Source organism: Talpa occidentalis, unplaced genomic scaffold (genome assembly GCF_014898055.3).
Source record: "Talpa occidentalis isolate TD23 unplaced genomic scaffold, MPIMG_talOcc4v2.1 talOcc4.5, whole genome shotgun sequence".
In the NCBI taxonomy this organism is placed as follows: Eukaryota; Metazoa; Chordata; class Mammalia; order Eulipotyphla; family Talpidae; genus Talpa; species Talpa occidentalis.
Window position 1 is genome coordinate 74,425,076 of NW_023604861.1, and position 24,551 is coordinate 74,449,626.

Consider the following 24,551-nt stretch of genomic DNA (forward strand, 5'->3'; position numbering starts at 1 on the left):
TTCACCAGAAACAGAGTGGGGCACAGAACAGGCAGAATTACTGAAATACACTGCTGAGGGGAGCAGTGGGCAATTCAGGAGAGGTCTGCTGCACCATGTGGGTTGCTCCCTGACTGGCCAGGAATCAAATTCGGTGCTGCACTGGCTGTGCATAGCTTCATAGGTTGCGTTTTAACCCATTGCGCCACCAGGAAGGCCCTGACTGGGGTTTTATTAAGTCCTTGTTTCTTTCTCTTTTGCATATGTGTTTGTACAAATTTTGCCTGCTAAACCTCTTTGAAACAGTGTAGATTAACTCAAATAGATTAACTCAGTATAGATTAACTAACTGGCAAAACCAGTTAGTGCATGGATCAGGCTTTTAATGAATTTTATCTTTGAAAAGTACTGATGTGACATTATCTTTCATGCTACACTTAGCAATGTTTATTTTCTATTCTGTGTGTGTGTGTGTTTTCTTTTTTTAGGTTGAACAATGCATTCAGTATTGCCACAGAAATATGAATGCCATAGTAGCTACGCCATGCAACATGAACTGTATTAATGCAAATCTTCTTACACGTATAGCCGATCTGTTTACACATAATGAAGTTGATGATTTAAAGGACAAGAAAGATAAGTTTAGGAGGTAGTTTAATTTAATTTTAAATGTAATGTTCTTTTTAGAAGAAATATATTTCAATTTCATTTTAGTGAAATATTTTATATTCAGATTACATTTAGAACCATATTTCCATTTTATTTATTTCAGGTTTTTATTTATTTTTGCATAGAAGAGCTGGGGTGTAGGCCAGAATTGTGGGAAGTGAGAGGATTCACCAGAGACAGAGTGGGGAGCAGAGCAGTTGGATTTATTGAAATATACTCCTAAGGGAAGCTGTGGATAAAACAGGAGAGGTCTGCTGTACCATATGTGGACTAACTTCCTGGGTCATCCTGGTGATAGTGCTAAGACTTAACCCCTAGGCCACCAGGGAGGTCCCTGCATTTTATTTTAACTGCACTAAAATTTATATAGAGCCAATGAACAAATCAAGATTAAAAAAAGTAATTAAATTATATTTTATAATGCCCACAGGAGCATATTTTGGTAATGAATTGTGTTAAAAATTATTAAGACAGGGCTTAGTGGAAAAATTATTAAGATAAGCCTTATGGTATGAGGTCAGCTGTGGTCATATCATTTATAAAATATTTAGGTCATAGCGAGGAGGATATACTTTATTAGTGTGAATAGAAGTAAATGAGCGATATAACCTGATTTGTTTTTAAAAGGTCATTCTAATTGCTGTGGGAAGGATATTAGACTTGGGTCTTGTTAAGATTATTTGATATAGTTAATACACTTCTTAGAATGGCAGGTCCATAGGATGGCAGATACATAGCTGGATATGTGGATGTGTGTATGGATATATGCTTACATTTAGGTCAGAGGTCAAGACTTAAAACAGAAATTTAAAAATAAATGAGGTTTGAAGCCACGTAAGTATTAACTTTTCTAACAAAATCATCCTTTTCCCTCTGAATGGCAGTGTCACATTTACTATAAATCAGGTGACTATATAAGCAAGGTTTATTTCTGAATTCTCCCTTTTGTTCTATTTCTTTGTTTATCCTTGTATTAGTAGCACACTCAGTTACTGAAGCTTTTTAATATTTTTTTGGTGTCTAGTAATGTAAATTCTCCAACTTTGCCTTTCTTTGAGATTGCAGCTGGATCATTTTAGGGCCTTTGCTTTTCCATATAAATTTTATAATCAGCCTGCCCTTTTACACACACACATACCACATACACACCCTCTGCTGGATTTTGGGGTTAATGTTGAACCCTATAGTCAATTTGGGAATATTTAACATCTTAATAATATTGAGCCTTTCATTCTATCAACATGGTGTGTAGAGTAAGATGAGAACAGAAATGTGACCAATTAGTTTTAGGCAGCTTTTTCCAGATGTTTTGCTCTTAATGATTGCTGAAAAAAATTAGCAGTCACTGTTAGGTAGGCTCAAGAGAGGATTCCTTTATAGAAGTGAGATACTGGATTATGTTTATATACTGTTCAGGATGATTCTTTAGAGAGGGAGAAATTGATAATTCAGAAGATTATCTAAGAGCTTGGTCCTTAAGAGCTATGAGACAGAGGGGAATTAGTCTCAAACTAAATACTTGAAAGTAGTTTTGGGGATCCTAACTGCAAGTGTGCCCTTTAACAGCAGCAGACATACAAAGGAAATGGTGAGTTCAGACCTATGATTAGAATTAATGACCTACATCAGAAGATTTTTAAAGTTCAGTCATATTGTACATAAAGTAGTTATGCATAATATATAGTTAGTAGTTACATTTATTGAATGTCTAACATGATGGCACGTTTTAAAAACACTGTCTCATTAACCCACATAAAACATTGTGAGTATGGCATCATTAACCACATTTTATTGATGAGAAACTAGGAAATATTATCTACATTCACATAAGGTGAGGGAAAATAAAATACAGCTTTTCTTTTTTTAAAGATTTATTTATTTTTATACAAGAGCTGGGGTACAGGCCAGAGGTGCGGGAGGGTGAGAGAATTCACCAGAGACAGAGTGGGGAACAGAACAGGCAGACGACAGAGGAGCAATGGGGAGCAGTGGGCACGACAGGAGAGGTCTGCGGCACCATGTGGGATTCTCGCGGGCTGGCCAGGACCAGAACCCACACTGTCGAGGCTGCGGACAGCTTCACAGCATGGCGCTTAACCCACTGTGCCACCGGAGTGGCCCAAATACAGCTTTTTTTCACGTGAACTAGTATGTTAATGAAATACAGTCAGATGCTCTACTCCTGAGCTATACCTCCTGGCAACATTAATGAAATGTTAGAATTATCAGTAATAACTTATTTTACAATATATATACAATTAGATTATAACTTCCATTTAGCAACATATGCCTAAATCCCAACTGTTATTTTGAGAAAGTTTAAGTAAGTTGCCAGAGATCACATGCCAGCTTATGAGTAGATTTAGGATTGTTCAATTTCCAAAATCTTTGATGTTGAATATGCCAATAAAAAAGGATTAAAAGAGTTTAGATACCCATAAGTCTTATTTTTTGTGAAAATTGGTTCTTAATCAAGCAGTTTTCATTAGTAGATGTATTGCACTGAAAATGTGTTATAAATCCCCAAAGTGAGGCTTTCTTCCTTTCTACATGTGCAGAAAACATCGGTCAGTGTTTATTTCATCACTATCATATAACTTAGATAAGTGAATATAGAAAATTAATTCATTAATCATCTGTTCTTGATAGCAAACTTTTTTGTAAGAAGATTGAAAGACTCTTTGATCCTGAGTACTTGAATCCAGATTCTCGGAATAATGCAGCAACATTATACAGGTATGGTGATGTGTTTTTCTTTGGTATACTACATAATACACCTAAATATTTAATTTTGCCACATTTAAAATTTTCTTCTTGGGTGTTTTTTTATCTTCTTTGTATCATAGATGTTGTTTGTGTAAGAAACTTTTAACAAAAGAAACAGAAAGGAGAATTCCTTGTATTCCTGGAAAAATCAATGTGGATCAACATGGAAATATTATCTACATTCACATAAGGTGAGTGAAAAGAAAATAGCTTTTTAAATGTGAATTATAATATATTTATAAAAAATAATACTCTACATCCTCCCCAGTGGTGCAGCAGGTTGAGCACCACACTGTGAAGCTGTCCACAGTCTCTGCGGCACAGGTTCAATTCCCGGCTGGCCAGGGAGATACCCACAAGGCAAGGCAGACCTCTCCTGCCTTGCCTGTTGCTCTCCTTAGCAGTGTCTTTGGTCCGTCTGCCTGTTCTGTTCCCCGTTCTGTCTCCCGTGAGTTCTCTTACCCTCCCGCACATCTGGCCTGTACTCCAGTTCTTGTATAAATAAATAAATCTTAAAAAAAAAAATTCCTCTAATCTACTAGGATAGCATCTTTTCTACATGAGATCCAACTTTGATTTAGAAAAATGCTTCTTCCCAATCAAAGTTGTATTTTACTCAATGGGTAAATTTTATGTCTTTTTAAGCTTCAAGGTAGTACAAATTTTTTTTAATGATTTATTTATGCATACAAGAACTGGGGTACAGACAAGAGGTGCAGATGGTGAGAGGATTTACCAGAGACAGAGTGGGTAACAGAACAGGCAGACTGACTGAAATACACTGCTGAGTGGAGCAGTGGGCGAGACAGGAGAGGTCTGTTGTGCCATGCAGGTCAGCTCCCTGGCTGAGGATCAGACTAGTGCTGCAGAGGCTGCAGATTGCCTCACAGTGCTGTGCTTAACCCCTTGAGCCACGAGGGAGGCCCAAAAATACATCAATCTACAAAGCTATTCTAATCAGTGCCATTAAAATGATATCTCTTCACTAATGGATTTTAGTTATAGTTATATATATATACACACACACACACACACACACACACACACATATAGATGTTGTATTGAATTTGATGAGAGAACCAAATTTATTTTCAGATTAATTTGATAAATGAAGAAAACTGTCTTTTCCATGTCTATTTATTCACCATGCTTTGCCAGTCCCCCAGGACTAAGTATTCTTAGTCCTGTTTTACTCAACTTTAAGTTCAAAACTAATTCTCATTCTGAGTTGGAGATGGAGAGTGTTTTAAATTGAGATACTATCTCAGAGAAGCAAAAACTTTAAAAATGTGCAAATTGTCTGACAATATTTTACTGGTGGGGATTTATCCAGAGAGGTTATGCTGGGTTTGTGAAAGCACTTAAGAAGGACATTTATTGTTATAGTGTTTAAATAAAAGAAAAAGATTAAACACCCAAATGATTAACTGAACTAAAATATACCCATACAATATTATATCTATGTAAAGCACATCTAATCATTCTTGATGTGCAGCCTTTGAGAATACTGTTTTAAAAGGATATATGCTTACATAGAAAATTATTAGTGGTAAATGAAGTAAATAAAGATAAATAAACAAAACTAGAAATTTGTTCACTAATAGTTATTTGTCCTTTTTTTTTTTTTTTTAAAGATTTATATATTTATTTATACAAGCACTGGGTACAGTCAGAAGTGTGGGAGGGTGAGAGAATTCACCAGAGCCAGAGCAGGGAGCAGAGCAGGCAGAAGGACCAAAGTACACTGCTGAGGGGAGTAGTGGGCGGCAGGAGAGGTCTGCGCACTATATGGGACCCTCCTCCGGTGGCTGGGGAACAGCCTGGGATTGAACCGGCGCTGCAGAGACTGCGGGCAGCTTCACAACCCAGTGCTCAACCGCTGCGCCACCGGGGAGGCCCATAGTTATTTGTAATGTTGTCTTTGATGATATTATGGATTATTTTTTTTAAGTTTTATTTTTATTTATGCATACAAGAACTGGGGTGTAGGCCAGAGGTGCAGGGGCGAGGGGGTAAGAGGATTCACCAGAGACAGAGTGGGGAGCGGAACAGGCAGATCTGCTAAAATACATTGCGAAGAGGGGCAGCAGGCAAGACAGGAGAGGGAGAGGTTTGCTGTACCATGTGGGTTAGTTCTCTGACCAGGGATCGAACTCATGCTGCAGTGGCTGGCAATAGCTTGATAGCACTGAGACTTTAACCCCTGCTCCACCATGGAGGCCCCGATGCATACATTTTAAAAACTGTCTTTAAATATCTTTAAAACTGTTGTGCCTGTGTAATTTGTAATAATTGTATTTTGTTATTTGTTGAAGTGAGGACAAAAAATAGAAAAAGTCCAAAAGGATTAAGAGACTTGGGAGAAATAAGAACATGAGTTACATAGGAGAACAGCAAATAGAGTTACAAATAGCCTTTTTAACTTAATAAGCTTATTATTTAATTTTAAAAGTGTGTTACCAAGACCTGATTTTCATATTCCTATATTACTCAATTACTAGAAAATGCCTTTTAAAAATAATATGAAGAACTAATACAGTAATGAAATACAGTCAAATGCTCTACCTATGAGCTATACCTCTTGGCAACATTAATGAAATGTTAGAATTATCAGTAATTACTTATTTTACAATATGTATAATTAGAATATAGCTTCCATTTAGCAACATGTTCCTAAATCCCAGCTGTTACCTGATCCAATTATATATATCTTATAATTCCTTACCTAGCTTAGCTAAAATAATTTGGCATTCAATACCATTAATTCTTTCATGCTTTTTTCTGTTTTTCACAGAAAAAAGAAAGAATAAAAAGCTCCCAAATGAAATTTTTTAAAAAAATATTTATTTATGCATACAAGAGCTGGGGTACAGGACAGAGATGCGGGGGTAGGAGGGTGAGAGAATCCACCAGAGACAGAGCAGGGAACAGAACAGGCAGACTGACAGAAATATGATGCTGAGGGGGAGCAGCGGGTGAGACAGGAGAGGTCTGCTGCGCCATGTGGGTATCTCTCTGGCCGGTCGGGGATTGAACTCGTGCTGCTTCATAGTGCGGTGCTTAACCCCTTGCACCACCAAATGAAATTTTATCTATCATTCAATATAGTCCATTCCACAGCATCATTTGGCCAATATTCTTGGAAATCAGCTACTAATTTAAAAGCATTTGCCTAAAAAAATTTGTTTATATTGATTGCTCTTTTCCCCAGAGATAAGACTTGGGATGTTCATGAATATTTGAATAGTCTTTTTGAAGAATTAAAGTCTTGGAGAGATGTATATTGGCGTTTGTGGGGAACTGTCAACTGGCTAACTTGTTCAAGATGTTATCAGGTGAGTTGTTTTTTGTTTTAATATCCTGCTTCACAAACTATTGAGAGCAGGCTCTTTTGATATATGCAATTTAATTAGTATGTTTGTGTGGCATAGGCACAAGGTATAGGCAATATATGACCTTTTTTTAAGATTTATTTATGCATACAAGAACTTAGGTACAGGCCAGAGGTGTTGGGGGTGAGAGGATTCACCAGAGACAGAGTGGGGAACAGAACAGGCAAAGCTACTGAAATACACTGCTGAGGGGAGCAGCGGGCGAGTCAGGAGAGGTCTGCCGTGCCATGTGGGATGCTCCCTGGCTGGCGGCTATCGAACTCATGCTGCAGTGGCTGCGGATAGGTTCATAGGTTATATCTTAATCCCTTGAGCCACCAGGAAGGCCCAGAAAACCAAGTTTTTAGTGACCAAATCCAGTTTTTCAATGGAACACAATACAGAGTCCTTATTGTCTTTTATTATTTCCAACCATACTGTTTCTTTGTTAGCCCATAAATTTCTTTAGAACTTCAAAAGGTACCCTTGCAGATAGGGGTCCCAAAAAGGTTTTGTTCATTTTTTAATGAATGAAGTCTATAATAAAAGCACAAGAAAGTTTGCTATTTGAAGGAACCTATAATATACCCTATATCCTTTTTGGGTCACAATCATTCCTCATTAGTCTCATGTATAAATCCACAGTGTTCTGTAGAAAATTTCCTATGACTCTCTAATGTCTTCCTTCCCCTGATAATTTTCCTCTCTGGCTTGGATAATGATTTTTATTTTTTATTTATTTTTTAAAAGATTTATTTATTTATGCATACAAGAAATGGGGTACAGGCCAGAGGTGCAGGGGGTGAGAGGATTCACCAGAGACAGAGTGGGGAACAGAACAGGCAGATTGACCAAAGTACACTGCTAAGGGGAGCAGTGGGCGAGTCAGGAGAGGTCTGCTGCGCCATATGTGTTGCTCCCTGGCTGGCCGGGAATCAAACTTGTGCTGCAGTGGCTGCAGAGAGCTTCATAGGTTGTGTCTTAACCCTTGTGCCACCAGGGAGGCCCAGATAATGATTTTTAGTAGAGAAAAAATATATAATGAGATGTTTCAAATTGTATAATTTCCACCCAGTGGTGTCTCTATACAGCCTCATAATTTTTAAAAATTGGATTTATTGAAGTGTAATTTATATACAGTTAGATTTATACTTGTATGAGATTTTACAAATACATATATAATTATCACCATAGTCAAAGCATAGAATACTTCCATTACCCTGAAAAAATTTGCTTCTGCCCCTCTTACCCCAGCCTTGGTCCAAAATGTCAGGTAAACAGAATCATATAGTGTTAAGCTTTTTGAGTGGAGTTTATTTTACTTTATAAAATGTACTTGAAATTTATCCATCTTGTTGTGTATATATCAGTTTTCTACTTTTTATTGCTACATGATAGTCCTCCATTGTATGAAGTATCTCAGTGTGATTATTACCTCACCAGTGAAGGACTTTGTAGATTTCTAGTTTGGGTCTTTTATGAAGAAAGCAAGTGAAACCCTTACTGGTTTTCTTTCTTTCTTTCTTTCTTTCTTTCTTTTTTTTAAAAAGATTTATTTTATTTATTTATGCAAGAACCAAGGTACAGGCCAGATGCGCAGGAGGGTGAGAGGATTCACCAGAGACAGAGCTGGAAACAGAACAGGCAGACTGACAAAATACACTACTGAGGGGAGCAGCGAACTAAGAATACTGAATTATAGACTATCTGTCCTTTTGTGTTTATGATCAGTGCTTAGAATTGTTAATTTTATGATCTTTAAATTATTTTACTAATTTATAAACATTTCTGAGCCCTACTAATTTTATAATTAAACCTAGATAAGTTTTTTTATCAGTGATTTTTACTCCCTAGTTTTCATTAATACTAAAACTGAATATTTACTTTAAAAAATATCAGAAAATAACCAAATGAGGCAAACTTTTATTTCATTTTTTTATGATTGACCAATTATAAAATAAAATGTAGTATCAGTTTAATTAATTGATTTATGTAATTAGTTTGATGTATCTGATTTGATTAATTAATCCATTTAATATCAATTTAATTGATCTGAATTTTGGACAAAGTGTTTTTGTTTTGCTTTTTAATAGCTTTTTTGTGCTGTAATGACATGCCATACAATTCATACTTTTTGGTATACATTTTTAGTAAGTTTACAGAGTTATGCAAACCATCACCATCACCTAATTTTAGTATATTTCTGTCTCCCCCAAAAGATCACTTGTGTTCAATTCCTGCCATTCCCCAGTCCCACTTCCAGTCCCAGGAACCAAATCACTAGCCTCAGTTGTATCTCTAGAGATTTGCTTTTTCTGTACATTTTATGTAAGTGGAACATACAGACTTGAGTAAAGTATTTTTGAGATACATAATTTCATTGTGAGATTACTTGATTTTATTTTTCCTTCTATTCAGACTTTTCTGTGTATAGAATTTTCACATTGTCAGTATCACTCGGAAACAGTGGTTTACCCTACCACAGCAAATTCGCTTACTATCATTGGCACTGGAATTTATCCCTGCTGTAACCAAAAGGTTCTTCGGTTTGATCCCACTCAGCTTACAAAGGTGAATTTTGAATGTTGTCCTTTTGTAGTTATAGAGTAACACTTTTTATTTATATCTTCCCCCCTTTTATTGTTGTTAAAGTATAAAGGTAATGCATTTATCTAGAAAAGACTAACCAACACGTAAGTATAATACAAAGTAGAAGTTCTTCTTTACATCTCTCCTTATTCAACATCTGTTCTTAGAGGTAACCATAGATAGCAGTTTCCCTTCAAATCTTGGTTTATATGTTTCATTAACAAATTTTTTGTAGGTTTTTTTAATTGGAAATAAGATCATGCTATTCTGCAATTCACCTTTTTTACTCACCAGTATACTTGGGTTATCTATCTGTCATTTCATTTAAATCCTGTATAGTATTACAAGACATGCTTATATCACAATTTATTAAACCATTCTCCTACTGGTGAACATTTTAGTTGTTTCCAGATGTTGCAATGAATATCCTCACACATGTATATTGGTGCAATATGTGAATTCTGATATAGGCTAGAATCCTAGATCACTAAAACTTTTTAAAATGCTGTATAATTTTTTTTTTAATTTACACCATTTTTTTTAAAAGATTTATTTATTTATACAAGAACCAAGGTACAGGCCAGATGCGTGGGAGGGTGAGAGGATTCACCAGAGACAGAGCAGGGAACAGAACAGGCAGACTGATGAAATACACTGCTGAGGGGAGCAGCGGGCGTGACAGGAAAGGTCTGCCTCACCATGTGGTACCCTCACCAGCCTATTGGGATCGAACCGGTGCTGCAGAGGCTGCAGACAGCTTCACAGTGTGGCACTCAACCGCCTGCACCACCAGGGGAGGCCCAAATGTTGTATAAGTTTTACAAGCAGATGAAAGTAACCAAAAATCTTTCTCTTCATCATCCATGCAATAAATATAAAGCACCAAAATTGTGTCAAACTGTGCAAGGCAAAGCAGTGTGTAAAATTAGATTGTTTCTGCCATTATGAACCTTATTGTCTAGGCAATAATAATTAAAAGAGAAAAAAAAGTGTGCAAAGAAATGTTTGGAGAAGTAAGTAAGGTCACACATGTCAGACTAGCCTGGTCTAGGAAAGCTTTCATAAAGAATTGGCATTTGGTTGCAATCTGAAGGTAGGTAGGAGTATGGGAGGCAAAGAGAAAGGGAAAGAGTATTCAAAGAAGTCAGAGCAGTATGCCTAAAAGGAACACAGTGAGTAAAAGGAGTTACCCTAGAAAATTTCAAACTTTGAATTTTTGGATTAAGGTAATCTTGGATTGCCCCTCTCCCCAGACATCTGGAAAAAGCAGTTAAAATACTCTTTGGAAAAAGATAATATTATTCTACGCATCAGCTTATTTCTACAAATTGTTTCTTAAATGAAGTATTTGATATGCAAATAAAGATAAAGCTAAGTTACCAAGAATGGGAACTGCAGAATTTATTCAACAAAAGCAAACCATGGAAACTATGAATATTGGAATTACTGACACAGACTATAAAATAAATAAGATTTCTTGCATAAGTAATTGGAAGCCAAGCTTGGAAATTTATAGAAGGGAATTATAAACTATAAAAAAAAAAGGACAAAGATGGTTTAAATTAAAATAGAAATGCTAGCACCGAAAAGAACCTTGGGAGTAGAAATTTAAGCTTAGTGGCAAATTTAACAGCACATTAGATACAGTTGAAGAATTAGTGAATTGAAAGATATATCAGACGAAACTATCCAGAATGAAGCGTAAAGACAGAATAATGAGAAAAATTAAAGAACGAGAATACATATCTAACTTTTTTAATGTGGTGAAATATGCATAATAATGAATAGCCATCTAACCATACTTTAAGTGCACAATTTGGTAGTGTTCAGTATATCCATATTGTTGTGCAACCAATTTCCAGAACTTTTATTTATTTATTTTTTTTGAATTTGCAATGGGGGAGGCTAGAGAGAGTGCCATCGAGAGCAGCTCTGCCTTTCACTCTCCCAGCCCCAGCTTTTATTGAAGATATGAACAAAGGCACAAGAAAATAGCATGCAATTGTGTTTTTGCTAATACAAATTAATAAGTCACTACTAAAAACAAGCTTTTCTGGTTAGTAAGGAACATGCGCACAAGCCAGCATGTCCTCAGAGAACAGTAGTCAATTCTGGGAAAAAGTTCTGTTTCCAGAACGTCTAAGATCCTGGAACTCCGTGTGCAGAGTAAACAGGCATTCTCAGAAGACTCTGGCTTTCCTTAGGGTGATGGGCTGCCAACACTTAAGTACCACCCTCAGCAAAAAAACAGCATCTTTGTTGCTGTTGTTTTTAAACTCCCAGTAATCTGACATCCATAGCTGAATTTAAGCATTTTGTCCATTTTCTGGCTGAAGTCTTTTTCGTTATCTGTTTCAACCAGTCCAGGACCAAGAAGCAAGTTCAGTTTCTTCACATGTCTCTCCGCTCCATGTGCCTCCTACAGGTCTCCTTGCTCCTCATCCTGCTTCCTTCCTTCTTCAGACTCCTCTCAATTTCCAGAACTTTTTCTTCTAGCAAAACTGAAACTGTATACTCATTAAATAATAATTCCCCATTCCTGTTTCCCTTCCTCTCAGCTTATGACAAATACCACTATACTTCCTGTCTCTGAATTTGATTACTCTAAGTACTTTATATAGATAAATCATAGTTTTTGTCTTTTTGTGTGAGGTATCTAACTTTTTTTTAAAAAAGATTTATTTATTTATACATACAAGAACTGTGATACAGGCCATAGTTTTTGGGGAGTGAGAGGATTCACCAGAGACAGAGCAGGGAACAGAACAGACAGATCGACTGAAATACACTACTGTGGGGAGCAGGGGGCGAGGCAGAAGAGGTTTGCTGCACCATGTGGGTCACCTCCCTAGCCGGTGATCGAACTTGTGCTGTTATGGCTGTGATGAGCTTCATAGGTTGTGTCTTTACCCCTTGCACCACCAGGGAGACCCCGGGTGTCTCACTTTTTAATGGAATTCCCAGTAGAAGATGGAGTGGATCAGAGGCATAAATTGAAGAGATACTGGCTGAGAATTTTCAGAATTATTGAAAAATATTTATAGATTTAAGAAATCTGGTGACTCCCCATAAGATAATAAGAAACCCATACCTGCATGTATTATATTGTGTATATTCATATAGTGAAATACTATCTATTAAAGCAAATATTGTTACTACAATCATATAAACAATGTTGGACAAAACAAGTGAGACAGAACTAAACGATATTGTTTAGGGGTACATTGGTAAATGGTAAAAAGTTGGGATAGAGGTTATCTTTTGGGAGAAGGGCAGTGTTGTAATAAGTAATGGGCCCGTCCACAGGAACTCCTGGAATGTTGGCAGTACTCTATTTCTTAATGTGGAAGTTTGTTACATGGATTTTTTTTTTATATTCGTTAAGGCATACATTTATGTTTGAGGTTTTTTTTTTTTTTTTTTTTCCTTGTGAAATGGTTGATATAGTATGACTGGGCAAAGAAAAACAAAAACTTATAGTCATCCTTAAATGAATGTTTCTGTAATGCCCCAGCCTCTTTAATTTAGTGTCTTTTACATGACAGGGCTGTAAAGTGAGGGACCACATGGTTGCTCTTCATGATCAAGGTGAAGGTGGAGATTTGCTATCCTGCCCGACTGCTAGAATACTGGATGATCTACACAAGCACAAAGATGTCATTATTGTGCCTTTTTCTAAAGATGCAATTAGGTGAGGAGGCTGTGATGACACTGTACTGTTGTTTTATTTAGTGGGTTCCATCTCAGAATCCTGTGTCCCCTACTGCCTCTCCAAATCACTAATAGTTTTTATTATTTCAGAAGGCTTAACTGAACATACATGGTAGCTTTGAATAAGAGCAAGCAGGTGTGTTTATTTGATAGAAAACATACCTTGAAATATTAGAGGTCCAGGAGGAAGAAAGCTAATTTGATTGTAAAGGTTGGAACCTGCAATTTAATTTTTGGAGGACTTTTTTCTTTTCCCATGTTACTTAAACCTTTCTTAAATGCATAATTGATACAATATGGGGAAAGGTGATGGTTGAGGTCAGCTCTGCATAAATTTGAACCCCTTGACTTCAGTAATTTCTGAAGTCACTGCCATCATTGTGCAGTTGTAGCAGACTGTCACTGTGAGGGTGGGAGGACCCTTTGATAAAGGCTTTTGTCAAAGCGGTACCTGTCACAGCAGCTCATCTCACCACCTGACAGGATGCTTCTTATAGTGCAGTGGTGCTTTCTTGCATATGGTGACTTTTGTTAGGGGAATCACTAGATAAGAAATGTAATGTTGCAGTACCTACCTTATACTTTAGAATGATATTATTTTTAATGTATCTTAAGAGCAATTTGTAATAAATGGTAATAATTTGCATTTAAATTCTTAAAATATTGAACACTTCACAATAAAAAAAATGTCTTTTTTCTTTCAAGCGATTCTGGGCTTGGTCCTTCTGATGAAAAAGGGCTGGACTGTGATGTTTTGCTGGAGCCCAATACACCATGGGGCCCCAAAAGTGGGGAGCTTAATGCTGTGAGTAGCTTGTGTCACTTATTCTTTATTTATATAAACAGTTGATGATATGTAATCTTGAACAGACAATGGTTTTGAGTGAAATTAAAATTTTCAGTTAATTAGCATTTAGTAACTATACCTAACCATAATAAGGTATTAATGACTGAGTAAATAGAATCATTGGGATAATTAGTAGAACACATTTCTTGCCCTTAAAGAATTAATAACTAATAAATTTGATGAAAAAAATCATGATCTTATTATGGAAAAATAATTATTTTATTGGGACAAAAAATTATTTGAGTAATGAAGATGGTAAGAATGAGATATTTTGCCTACTCCTACTTCTCTAAACTTTGTTTTGGTATAGAATTCTTTTTTCAGTTGTAATCAGGAACATTTAGTTTTTTTAAAGGTTTCAGAACTGAAATAGTTTTAAGGTGACTGGAAAGTTTTGATTCCTGTTACTAACAACCAGAGAATTTCTGCTTGTGAACTTCCTGCTTTTGTGTTAGTTAAACTGGCATTTACTTAAGAAAGTGAAATATACTATGTAACGTACATTATATACTCTAATTGGCTATAGATAATTCAGCCATTAACATTTATGAATAAATGCAAAATAGCAAACTAGATTTCTTGAATATTCATATATAATCTATTTCCTTAATTTATAATAAACTATTGTATAAACATTAAAAAGTTATCTTCTGTAATATCCATATGGAAATAAGGAGCTGCATGCAGTCTGGGTATATGCAGATTCATTAATCTCTGTTCCCTTTGTCTTTTTTTTCTATAGTTTTTGTCAGTGAAAAACTGGACTCTGCAGCTGGTAAGTGAGCAATTATATTTCATGTTCATATGGATTTATTTCTTCCTAAATTACAGTTAGTTTAATCTTTTTTTTTTTTTTTAAGATTTATTTATTTATTTATACGAGCACTGGATACAGTCAGAAGCGCGGGTGGGTGAGAGAATTCACCAAAGCCTGAGCGGGGAGCAGAACAGACAGACTGACAAAATATACTGCTGAGGGGAGTAGCGGGAGCGGTAGGAAAGGTCTGCGCACCATGTGGGGCCCTTGCCTGATGGCCGGGGATCGAACCGGCACTGCAGAGGCTGCGGGCAGCTTCGCAGCCCAGCGCTCAACTGCTGCGCCACTGAGGAGGCACAGTTTAGTTTAATCTTAACAGTATCTTATTTTACAAATTATAATTTATGTCATCATCCTTTACAGCTTCTAAAATTTTAAGTCACATAGGATAGTGAACAAAACAACAAATCATTATTTCCAATTTTTTGGTTTAATTGATCAGTTGATTTTTTTTTCTTTACCTGTTTGCCTTTTACTGTGCAATCTGCCACCAATATTCACAAGAATGAAAGAGGGATTTGGTTTAGTGATGACAAATATATAGTGAATAGGTGTAGGAAACTAAAGCAGATATGGTTAAGTATCCAAAGTCACATCCACCCAGAGAATTCACATGTGCTTGTTTAAGAGACTGCTTTAATATTGGCCATTATTGTATTTGAATTTAATCTTATTATCAAGGGAATATACATCCAGTTGAATGGTAGAGATTCAGGTCAACAAATACTGAGTATTTATTATGTGCCCATCACTCTGCTAAGATCTATGAAGAAAATAAATGAAAAACATTTGCTATAATATGATCCTGTTCTAAATGTAGATATTCATTGGCCTTTTCCTGGTTGTTGTGGTAGGCAGTGATCATTTTATCAACTCTAGTTTGGCTAATTCATCCAACATAAATTTAGATAACGTGATATTACATTTTTAGTAGAATTTGTTTCATGTTTTTTTTATTTAGAAGCAGCAGTCGTTATTTTCAGAAGAAGAAGAATATACCACTGGATCTGAGGTTACTGAAGATGAAGTTGGTGATGAAGAAGAAGTATCCAAGAAACAAAGTATTGATTTATATGTTAAAATATCTGAATGTCTAAGTATAAAACATGAAGGGTTATATCCTGAGGGCTGTAGTATAAAGGATAAGGAACTGGCTTTATAAGTCTGCATGGCATTTTATAACATGGGGAAAAAATTAAGGAAGACATCAAGATTCACTATAGTGATGAATACAAACTAGAGTCAAGTGGCAAATATCAATGTGTTATATGCAGATGCTGATGTAAAAAAGGCTATATACATGAAACCTATATGATGCTATAATCAAGTATTACTTCAATAAAAAAATTAGTTAATTGAAAAAATTCCCTAACCCTGGCAGTATACTCATAAAGTTATAATGTGCAGTGTACTGAGGAATAATCCTCCAAGTTTCATTTCAGTTATGACCTAATATGTTTCTCAAAATGTATGACTCACATCTGTGTTCCCAAGATGATTTGAAGTGACATGCAAATGAAGCATTAAGTAATATTCATTAAAGTATGATTTAATTAAGAATGTGATTTAATGCAACTATAGAATGAACATGTGTCAAAAATTTTCATCTCTTTAGTGAAAGAAATATTCATCTCTTTAGTGAAAGAAATAACAGGAAATTATTTCAGAGTCATTTGAAGACTTGGCTATATATAAACATTTGAAAAAAGAATGTTAATAGAAAATTGCAAGTAAGATACAAAACTGATTAATATTTTATAAGGCAGTGAACCCATCATAACCTTTAAGATTATCTTTTCTACTAATCATTTGCATTTCTATTTGACACAAAAATTTCCAAGTTAACATGAAACTTAACATCTGGGCCTTTAATCAGTAGTACATAGAAAAGTTAGACAAAGGAAGGACATTTTCAGAGAATGAAATAATTTGTGAGTTGGACTATTAAACATTTCTCCAATATGATATTGAAAGGACATGTAACTTTCCCTGTCTTCTTCCTAAGTTTCACATTTTTCCATACATGTTGAATCCCTTAATGAAAAAGTTAGTCCCTTATAATTTTTCAATTTTAATTAATCAAGGAAAAAAAGCTGCTATGTTGTTGTTTTAACAGTTGATTGAAGTATAATTTAATAAAATTCACTTTTTTCCAATTTTTTTTAAAGATTTATTTATTTATGCATACAAGAACTGGGATAGAGGCCAGAGGTGTGGGGGGTGAGAGGATTCACCAGACACATAGTGGGGAACAGAACAGGCAGATCGATAGAAATACACTGCTGAGGGGAGCAGCAGGTGTGTCAGGAGAGGTCTGCTACACCATGTGGGTTGCTCCCTGGCCGGGGATCGAACTTGTGCTGCAGTGGCTGCAGATAGCTTCATAGGTTGCGTCTTAACCCCTTGTGCCACCAGGGAGACCCAAATTCACTCATTTTTTAAGTGTATGAATCAATGAGTTTTGGCATACAGTTGTGTAACCACCACCAAAATCAAGGCCGAGAACATCACTGCAAAATATTCCTTCCTACCCCTTTATACTCAGTTCCGTTTCCCCACTCCTACCCCCAGGCATCCACTAATCTGTTTTTTTGTCACTATAGTTTACTTTTTCTAAGATTTCATGTAAATGGACTTTTCAGTTAGTATGATGTTTTTGAGATTGATATTGTTGCATCTATCAGTAATTTGGTCCATTTCAATGCAGAGTAGTATTCCATTATATGGATAGCATCATTTGTTTATCCATTTACCATTTTATGGACATTCAGGATGTTTCCAGTTCTTAGCTATTATCTGTTATAAATAAGGTTGCTGTGAGAATTTGCATACAAATGTGTGGACATAAATTTTCATGTATCTTGGGTACATACCTACAAATGGAATTGCTAGATCATAAGTAAGATTATGGTTAGCTTTATAAAAAACTGTCAAATTGTTTTGCAAAATGATTGTACCATTTTGCATTTTACAAGTAATGTATAAGAGCTTCAGTTGCTGTACATCATATTAATACTTCGTAGTATTGTTTTCATAGCTATTCTAGTGAGTATATAGTGTTAAAATAGCTTTTTTTTTGTGCTTACTGACCATTTGTATATTTTTTTGTGATGCGTCTGCTGAAATTTTTTGTCTATTTATAAATTGGTTGCCTTATTAATTATTTAATCATGAATTCTTAAGTTTTAGATCCAAATCAATGTTTTGCAAATATTTTTCTCAATCTTTTACTTTTCTTAAAGGTTTCCTTTGAAAAGTAAAAGTTTTTAATTTTGTGAACTCTGATTTTTGTAGCTTTCCTTTTCTGTTTCATACTTTAATAGCTAAGAAATCTCTACATGCTCCAAAGTCACAAAGATTTTCTGCTATGTTTTCTTCTAGAAGTTGACACTTTTAGCATTTTTTTTTAAAGTCTGATCCTTCGGGTTAATTTTTGTTTGTGATATTAGTTATGGGTTAAACTTCCTTTTTTTCCCTCATGTACATAGTCAGTTGTTCAGAGTCACTTGTTGAATAGACTGTTCTTCCCCATGTTGTATTACATAGGCACCTTTGTTTAAAAAAATCAGTTGAGCATTTATATGTGTATCTTGCTGGATGCTTTATTCTCTTCCACTGAGTCTAAGATCTATACATTAGTCTATTAATATCACACTGGCTTAATTTTTATAGTTTTTAGTGAGTGTTAAAATCTGGTGGTGTGAGTCCTTCAAAATTGGTCTTTCATTTTTAATTATATGGCACTTCTAGGTGTATTGCATTTCCTGTGTATTTTAGAAACAGTGTTGTAAGTTTACAAAAATCAGTTTGGGGAGAATTTTTTTTGGTAGGTTCCTGTACATGTACACAAAATCTCTCTCCATTATTTAGGTCTTCTTTATTGTCCTCTTTTTTTTTTTTTTAAGGATTTTTTTTTTTTAGATATTTATTTATTTATGCATATAAGAGCTGGGGTATAGGCCAGAGGTGTAGGGGGTGAGAGGATTCACCAGAGACAGAGTGGGGAATAGAACAGGCAGATTGACCAAAGTATATTGCTAAGGGGAGCAGCAGGCGAATCAGGAGAGGTCTGCTGCGCAAGTGGGTAGCTCCTTGGCAGGCCGGGGATTAAACTCATACTCCAGAGGCTGCGGATAGCTTCATAGGTTGTGTCTTAACCCCTTGTGCCACCAGGGAGGCCCCTATTGTCTCTTAATAATATTTTGTAGTTTCAAAGTATGCACATGTAAAACATCTGTTGTTAAATTTATTCCTAAGTATTTTTTAGGCTGTTATGGAAGTAGGTTTATTTATTTATTTATTTATTTATTTATTTATTTATTTATTTATTAAAAGATTTATTTATTTATACAAGAACCGGTGTACAGGCCAGATGCGTTAGACTTTCCAATATATATCTCTTTTATTTCTTTGTCTTAAACTTTTTTACTACTGAGTGCTTGATATGGATAAAAGGGATGAGAACATACATCCTTACATTGTTCCCTGGCTTAGGTAGAAAGCATTCAATTTTTAACCATTAAGTGTGCAATATTAGTTGTTCATTTCTCTTAAATGCCCTTTTTGACATTGAGGAAGTTCCTTTCAATTTCTAATTTGCTGAGTTACTTAGTGAATTGGTATTCAATTTTGCTTTTTCTCTATCTATTGCGATAATATCAGTTTTCTCCATCATCTCAGTATGATTGATTATGTTGATTTTTTTCAAGTTTTCTGTAACTTCCACTTGGTCACGAAATATTCTTTTTCTAATGGTATTTGACTTGCTAATATTTGTAGCAAGATATTTGTAGTTTTGATTTTTTTTTTAAATGATGTCCCATCCAAATTTTGATATCAGGGCAAGATTTATTTCATAAAATGAATTGGAAAGTATTCTTCATTTCTCTCTTCTGAAGGAATTTCTATAGAATTTGTATTATTTCTTCCATAGATGTATGATAAAGTCACCTGGGCCTTGAGTTTCTCTGGGGAGGGGAGGTAATTATGAAATTCATCTTCTTTAATTAATATAGTGCTATTTAAGTTTCCTGTTTCTTAAATCTTAAATTTTTTTAATATTTATTTTTCTTTTTTTTTTTAAAGATTATTTATTATTTATACAAGCACTGGGTACAGTCAGAAGCACAGAAGGGTGAGAGAATTCACCAGAGCCAGAGTGGGGAACAGAACAGGCAGATGGACCGAAATACACTGCTGAGGGGAGCAGTGGACGCGGCAGGAGAGGTCTGCGCGCCATGTGGGACCCTCGCCGGTGGCTGGGGATCGAACCGGCACTGCAGAGGCTGTGGGCAGCGGGCAGCTTCACAGCCCAGCGCTCAACCGCTTCGCCACCAGGGGAGGCCCTTAAATCTTTTTTTTTTAAGATTAATTTATTCATGCATACAAGAACCGGAGTACAGTCCAGATGTGTGGGAGGGTGAGAGGATTCATCCGAGACAGAGCAGGGAGCAGAACAGGCAGATCTGCTGAAATACTCTGCTGAGGGGAGCAGTGGGCGAGACAGGCGAGGTCTGCCGCGCCATGTGGGATTCTTGCCAGCTGGCAGGGATCAAACCCACGCTGCAGAGGCTGTGGACAGCTTCACAGCACTGTGCTCAACCACCTGTGCCACCAGGGGAGGCCTCTTAAATCTTTTTTTAAAGATTTATTTTTATTTATTTATGCATACAAGAACTGGGGTGTTAGGCCAGAGTTGGCAGGAGTGAGAGTATTCACTAGAGACAGAGTGGGGAGAAGAACAGGCAGATCGACTGAAATACACTGCTGAGGGCAGGAACTGGCAAGACAGGAGAGATCTGCTGAGCCATGTGGGTTAGCTCCCTGGCCGGGGATCGAACTCATGGTGCAGTGGCTGGCAATAGCTTAATAGGGGTGACTTTAACCCCTTCCACCACTAGGGAGGCCCCCAGATTCTGTTTCTATTGGCTGCTTCCTTTCCATTTTTTTATCCTGTAACTTTTAGTTTAAAACTAGGCATAAATTATTATTGTGCAACTTTGAAATCTATTTTGTCTTCTGTCTGCACGAGGTTTTTGTTTGTTTGTTTGTTTGTTTTCTGCTGCTTACCATAGTTAGATTAGCCTGCTCACAGGAGTCAAGGCAGCCTCAGTAGTTTGGTCGTTGGCCAAGGGTTTAGACAATTTATATTCATATTTGCAGTCTTAAATACTTAGTGGTTCACCTACTCAGTAGGTTTGCCTTTGGATTTCTAGTTGTTTTCCATTCTCAAGTCTGACTTCTTATACCTCAAATCAGTAAGGCATCTGATATCAGAAGCTCGAATTGTTGGAGGAAAACTTTCAGTCAGAGGCACAAGAAATGCCCATATCTCATTAAGAACAATTCTGTCTTATATAGATTGACAATCCCACCTTAGTTTTTCCTTGCCCTTTTGTCTGGATTTTGTAGAGCCTCCCATATACTTGTGTAGTGTACTACTCAGCTAGGAATTTAGGTTTATGCTCACATTTTGGATCTCAGATTTTCTGTGGCTTTCCTATTTCTAAAATTTCCTTTTTAAATTTCTAGGCTGCTATTACTTTATACCAAGTTTGGAATTAGGCACTGATTCTGTTGTCGAATTAGATTCAGAAAATAAATACGATGTTTTCCCCAACATTTTTTCTACATTTAATTTCATTGGGACTTTGAATTCATTGCCCTCATTTTTCCCCCTCAAAGGTTTTCACCATGTAGAAAGATGAAAAGTAATTAAAATGAACCCCTGTAGAGCACTATCAGTTTGGCTTCTCCATAAATCAACTTTTTACTCAGAGGTAATTTGTTAGTTTTCAAAAGCAATGTTTTCTTTTTCTTAAAAATAGTTTTATTTGGAAGTAACAAATTTGTTAAGTTTTTATTGGAGAAGTATTGGGGCTTATGTCAAAATATTGACCATCTGTTTTCAGGGAAAAAGGAGAAACCAAAGAAGTTCACTAAACAACCGAAAAAACAGATGTCTTCACCCTGTGGTCAAAAAAAAGAGAAGGCATTGGAAAAGGTAAGGTAACTCTGAATTATCCAGTACTGTTCTGTTGTTCATACCAAGAAATACATAAGCAAGTATAGCTAGGAGAAATCTGGAAATGAAAGTAACATATCATAATGGAACACTAGCAGTGTAAAAATGGATAATATATTTACAGGTGAGAAAAGGAAAGTTCAGAGCTATGTAAACTGAAATAATTTGTTTAGATAAAGGAAATATATGAACTTCCTTGTATGTGCAGAAAATGTCTCTGGCAAGCTAGACAAGAAATTAATATTGGTTGTACCGAAGGAAGAAAACTGAGTGGGGCACAGAGGTTTTTTACTATGGGTGCTGTTTGTTCCTTTTCAATTTTGAGCTATTATTCAAAAAATAAAGAGACTTTAAAATAAGATAGGTTTTTAAATGTTTAAATCAATGCAATTTTTATTACCTTTCAAAATAATTGTTATTTCCCCATGCTTTCAAAGGAAGGGATAAAAAACCAGGTAAGAATAAGAGAACAATAAAAACCACAGTTGACTTAAAGAAAGACCAGAGATTTCAAAAATGTGTAAAAAGTTAGAGTTGAAACAAGTTCCACATAATTGCACTGGATAAGTTGTCCTTTCTTCTTCATATTAAGTATCACAAATGGGCTAATTCTAAAAGATTACATGAGCTGGGACTTCCACATTAGACATGAAGTTGGGCTCAAATTCTAGGTCTGTATCTCTTTGGACAAATTTTTTAACATTTTTGAGCTAGTTTTACCATAAATTTACCATAAATAGCACCTGTCTCACATGATTATTAAAAAGCTTAAATGAAATACTTGTATTGCTCTTGGTACAGTATCTTGCACTAAAATATAAATCCTTTATTATTAACTATGACACTAAGAGTAAATATGTTCTAATTGGGCCGTAATGTTTTCTACTTTTTTTCAGTCAACTTCTAGAGATGTGTCTCCTTTCGTGTGAGTATTGCTCTTTAATCTGGTCTGATGTCTAGTCTTAAGAATAGACATTCAGCTTCAATGCTGAATTTTATTTAATTTTTTTAATAGTGTGAGTATGCAGAAAAATAAGTGGGATGCCACAAGATCATTGAGATTCAATCAGGATGCACAAAGGGAAGATGGTAAGCTTTTTTATTTGGATAATATACAAAATAAATATAATAACAATGACAGGATTTTTTCATTTTATGTATTATGCTGACCAACTTTAAAGGTCCAGCTGGAATCAGACCCAGAATTAGCACATTCCCTTATATATCAGTTTCATTACTAGACAATCCCAATAAATAATATATTGTTTTATGCACCCGTGGTTTTGAGGTCTCTCAGGCTGACTTTGATTTATTTCACTTTAAAGATGACTGAATATGTTTTAGGCTTGGTTTACAGTCCGCAAAATAGCACCATTATTGACATATGAACCATTTGGCCACTTGCACCCTAAAGTTCTCAAACAATATGGAGGTAAAATAATATCCAGTGATATTTTCATAAACTCTTTTTTTTATTTTTTAAAGATTTATTTATTTATTTATACAAGCACTGGGTACAGTCAGAAGCACGGGAGGGTGAGAGAATTCACCAGAGCCAGAGTGGGGAGCAGAGCAGGCAGAAGGACCGAAGCGCACTGCTGAGGGGAGCAGCGGGCGGCAGGAGAGGTCTGCGCGCCATGTGGGACTCTCCTTCGGTGGCCGGGGAGCAGCCGGGGATCGAACCGGCGCCTCAGAGGCCGCAGGCAGCTTCGCAACCCAGCGCTCAACCGCTGCGCCACCGGGGAGGCCCCTATTTTCATAAACTCTTGATGATTGCAGTCTTCTTTGAGAAATAAAAGTTATAAATCACCCTCATAAAAAAAAAGTAAGTTTTGTTGTTTTTTTTTACCTTCAGACCAGCGACGGATGTCTGAAATTACAGGACACCTAATAAAGATGAGATTAGGTGATCTAGACCGTGTCAAGTCAAAGGAAGCAAAAGAAGTAAGAATTATGTACAGTATATTTTTGTTGCTTAAATATGCCTTCCTACTTCATTTTCATCGTGAGGAATATAAAAATGTTTTAAACAGAATTTTAAATGTATAATTTAAATAGTTTTATATTGTGTACCAGTTAGTCAGTTCATTCCTATAAAAGTTCCCCACCATCTCATATTACCCATGGTCAATAGGTTGTCTGTAACATACAGAATAAAGTACAGCATCACCAAAAGACTCATGTCACACCAAGAGTAGATTAATGCTCATACCTAGAGAATGGCTTTCTGAAGATCACTGATTTTAATCAACTTTTCATGCAGTGCTTACATATATCTCTAAAATAAAATGTCATCTTGTAACATTATATAATATCATTAGTGTTGATATTATGTAGATGTAATAACTCTTGCCCTAAGCTCTTCTATCTAAAAATGTATCTCCCTATAAAATTTCTAAAAGAAAACATAGTAAAAAAATTTTGTGATGTTAGGTCAGGCAACTATTTCTTAACTATGTCATCAAAAGCATGATCCGTAAAAGAAAACAACAACTAGTTAGACTTTATCAAAATTTTAAAATTCTTTTTGAAATACACTGTCAAGATAATGAAAAGATAAACCATAAACTATGAGAAAATATGTGTAAAACACTTAAATAGTAAAGACTTTGTATCCAGAACATATAAAGAACTCTTAAAATTCAATAATAAAATAAGCAATCCAATAAAAATAAATGGGCAGAAGATTAGCCAGACATTTCATTGAAAGAAGGGATATATCAATAGATGTCAAATAATAAGCAAATGAAAAGATGCAACATCATTAGTTTTAGGGAA

General features: G+C 35.6%; 1 protein-coding gene across 5 annotated transcripts in view; it reads left to right on the forward strand.

Moving 5' to 3' along the window:
* The window catches only part of SANBR (SANT and BTB domain regulator of CSR), a 65,561-nt gene that overhangs the window by 31,409 nt on the left and 9,601 nt on the right, over window positions 1-24,551 (forward strand). For all 5 annotated transcript variants that reach the window (XR_005128366.2, XM_054701582.1, XM_037527452.2 and 2 more), the window contains 13 exons: window positions 468-628; window positions 3,298-3,384; window positions 3,495-3,605; window positions 6,626-6,749; window positions 9,204-9,356; window positions 12,920-13,065; window positions 13,791-13,890; window positions 14,675-14,707; window positions 15,711-15,810; window positions 21,661-21,752; window positions 22,670-22,698; window positions 22,789-22,862; window positions 23,629-23,717. Coding sequence is in view for 4 of the 5 variants with exons in the window: in XM_054701582.1 (XP_054557557.1) it covers window positions 468-628; window positions 3,298-3,384; window positions 3,495-3,605; window positions 6,626-6,749; window positions 9,204-9,356; window positions 12,920-13,065; window positions 13,791-13,890; window positions 14,675-14,707; window positions 15,711-15,810; window positions 21,661-21,752; window positions 22,670-22,698; window positions 22,789-22,862; window positions 23,629-23,717 (1,299 nt within the window). In the remaining variant the exon portion in view is untranslated. The remainder of the gene's footprint in view (window positions 1-467; window positions 629-3,297; window positions 3,385-3,494; window positions 3,606-6,625; window positions 6,750-9,203; window positions 9,357-12,919; window positions 13,066-13,790; window positions 13,891-14,674; window positions 14,708-15,710; window positions 15,811-21,660; window positions 21,753-22,669; window positions 22,699-22,788; window positions 22,863-23,628; window positions 23,718-24,551) is intronic.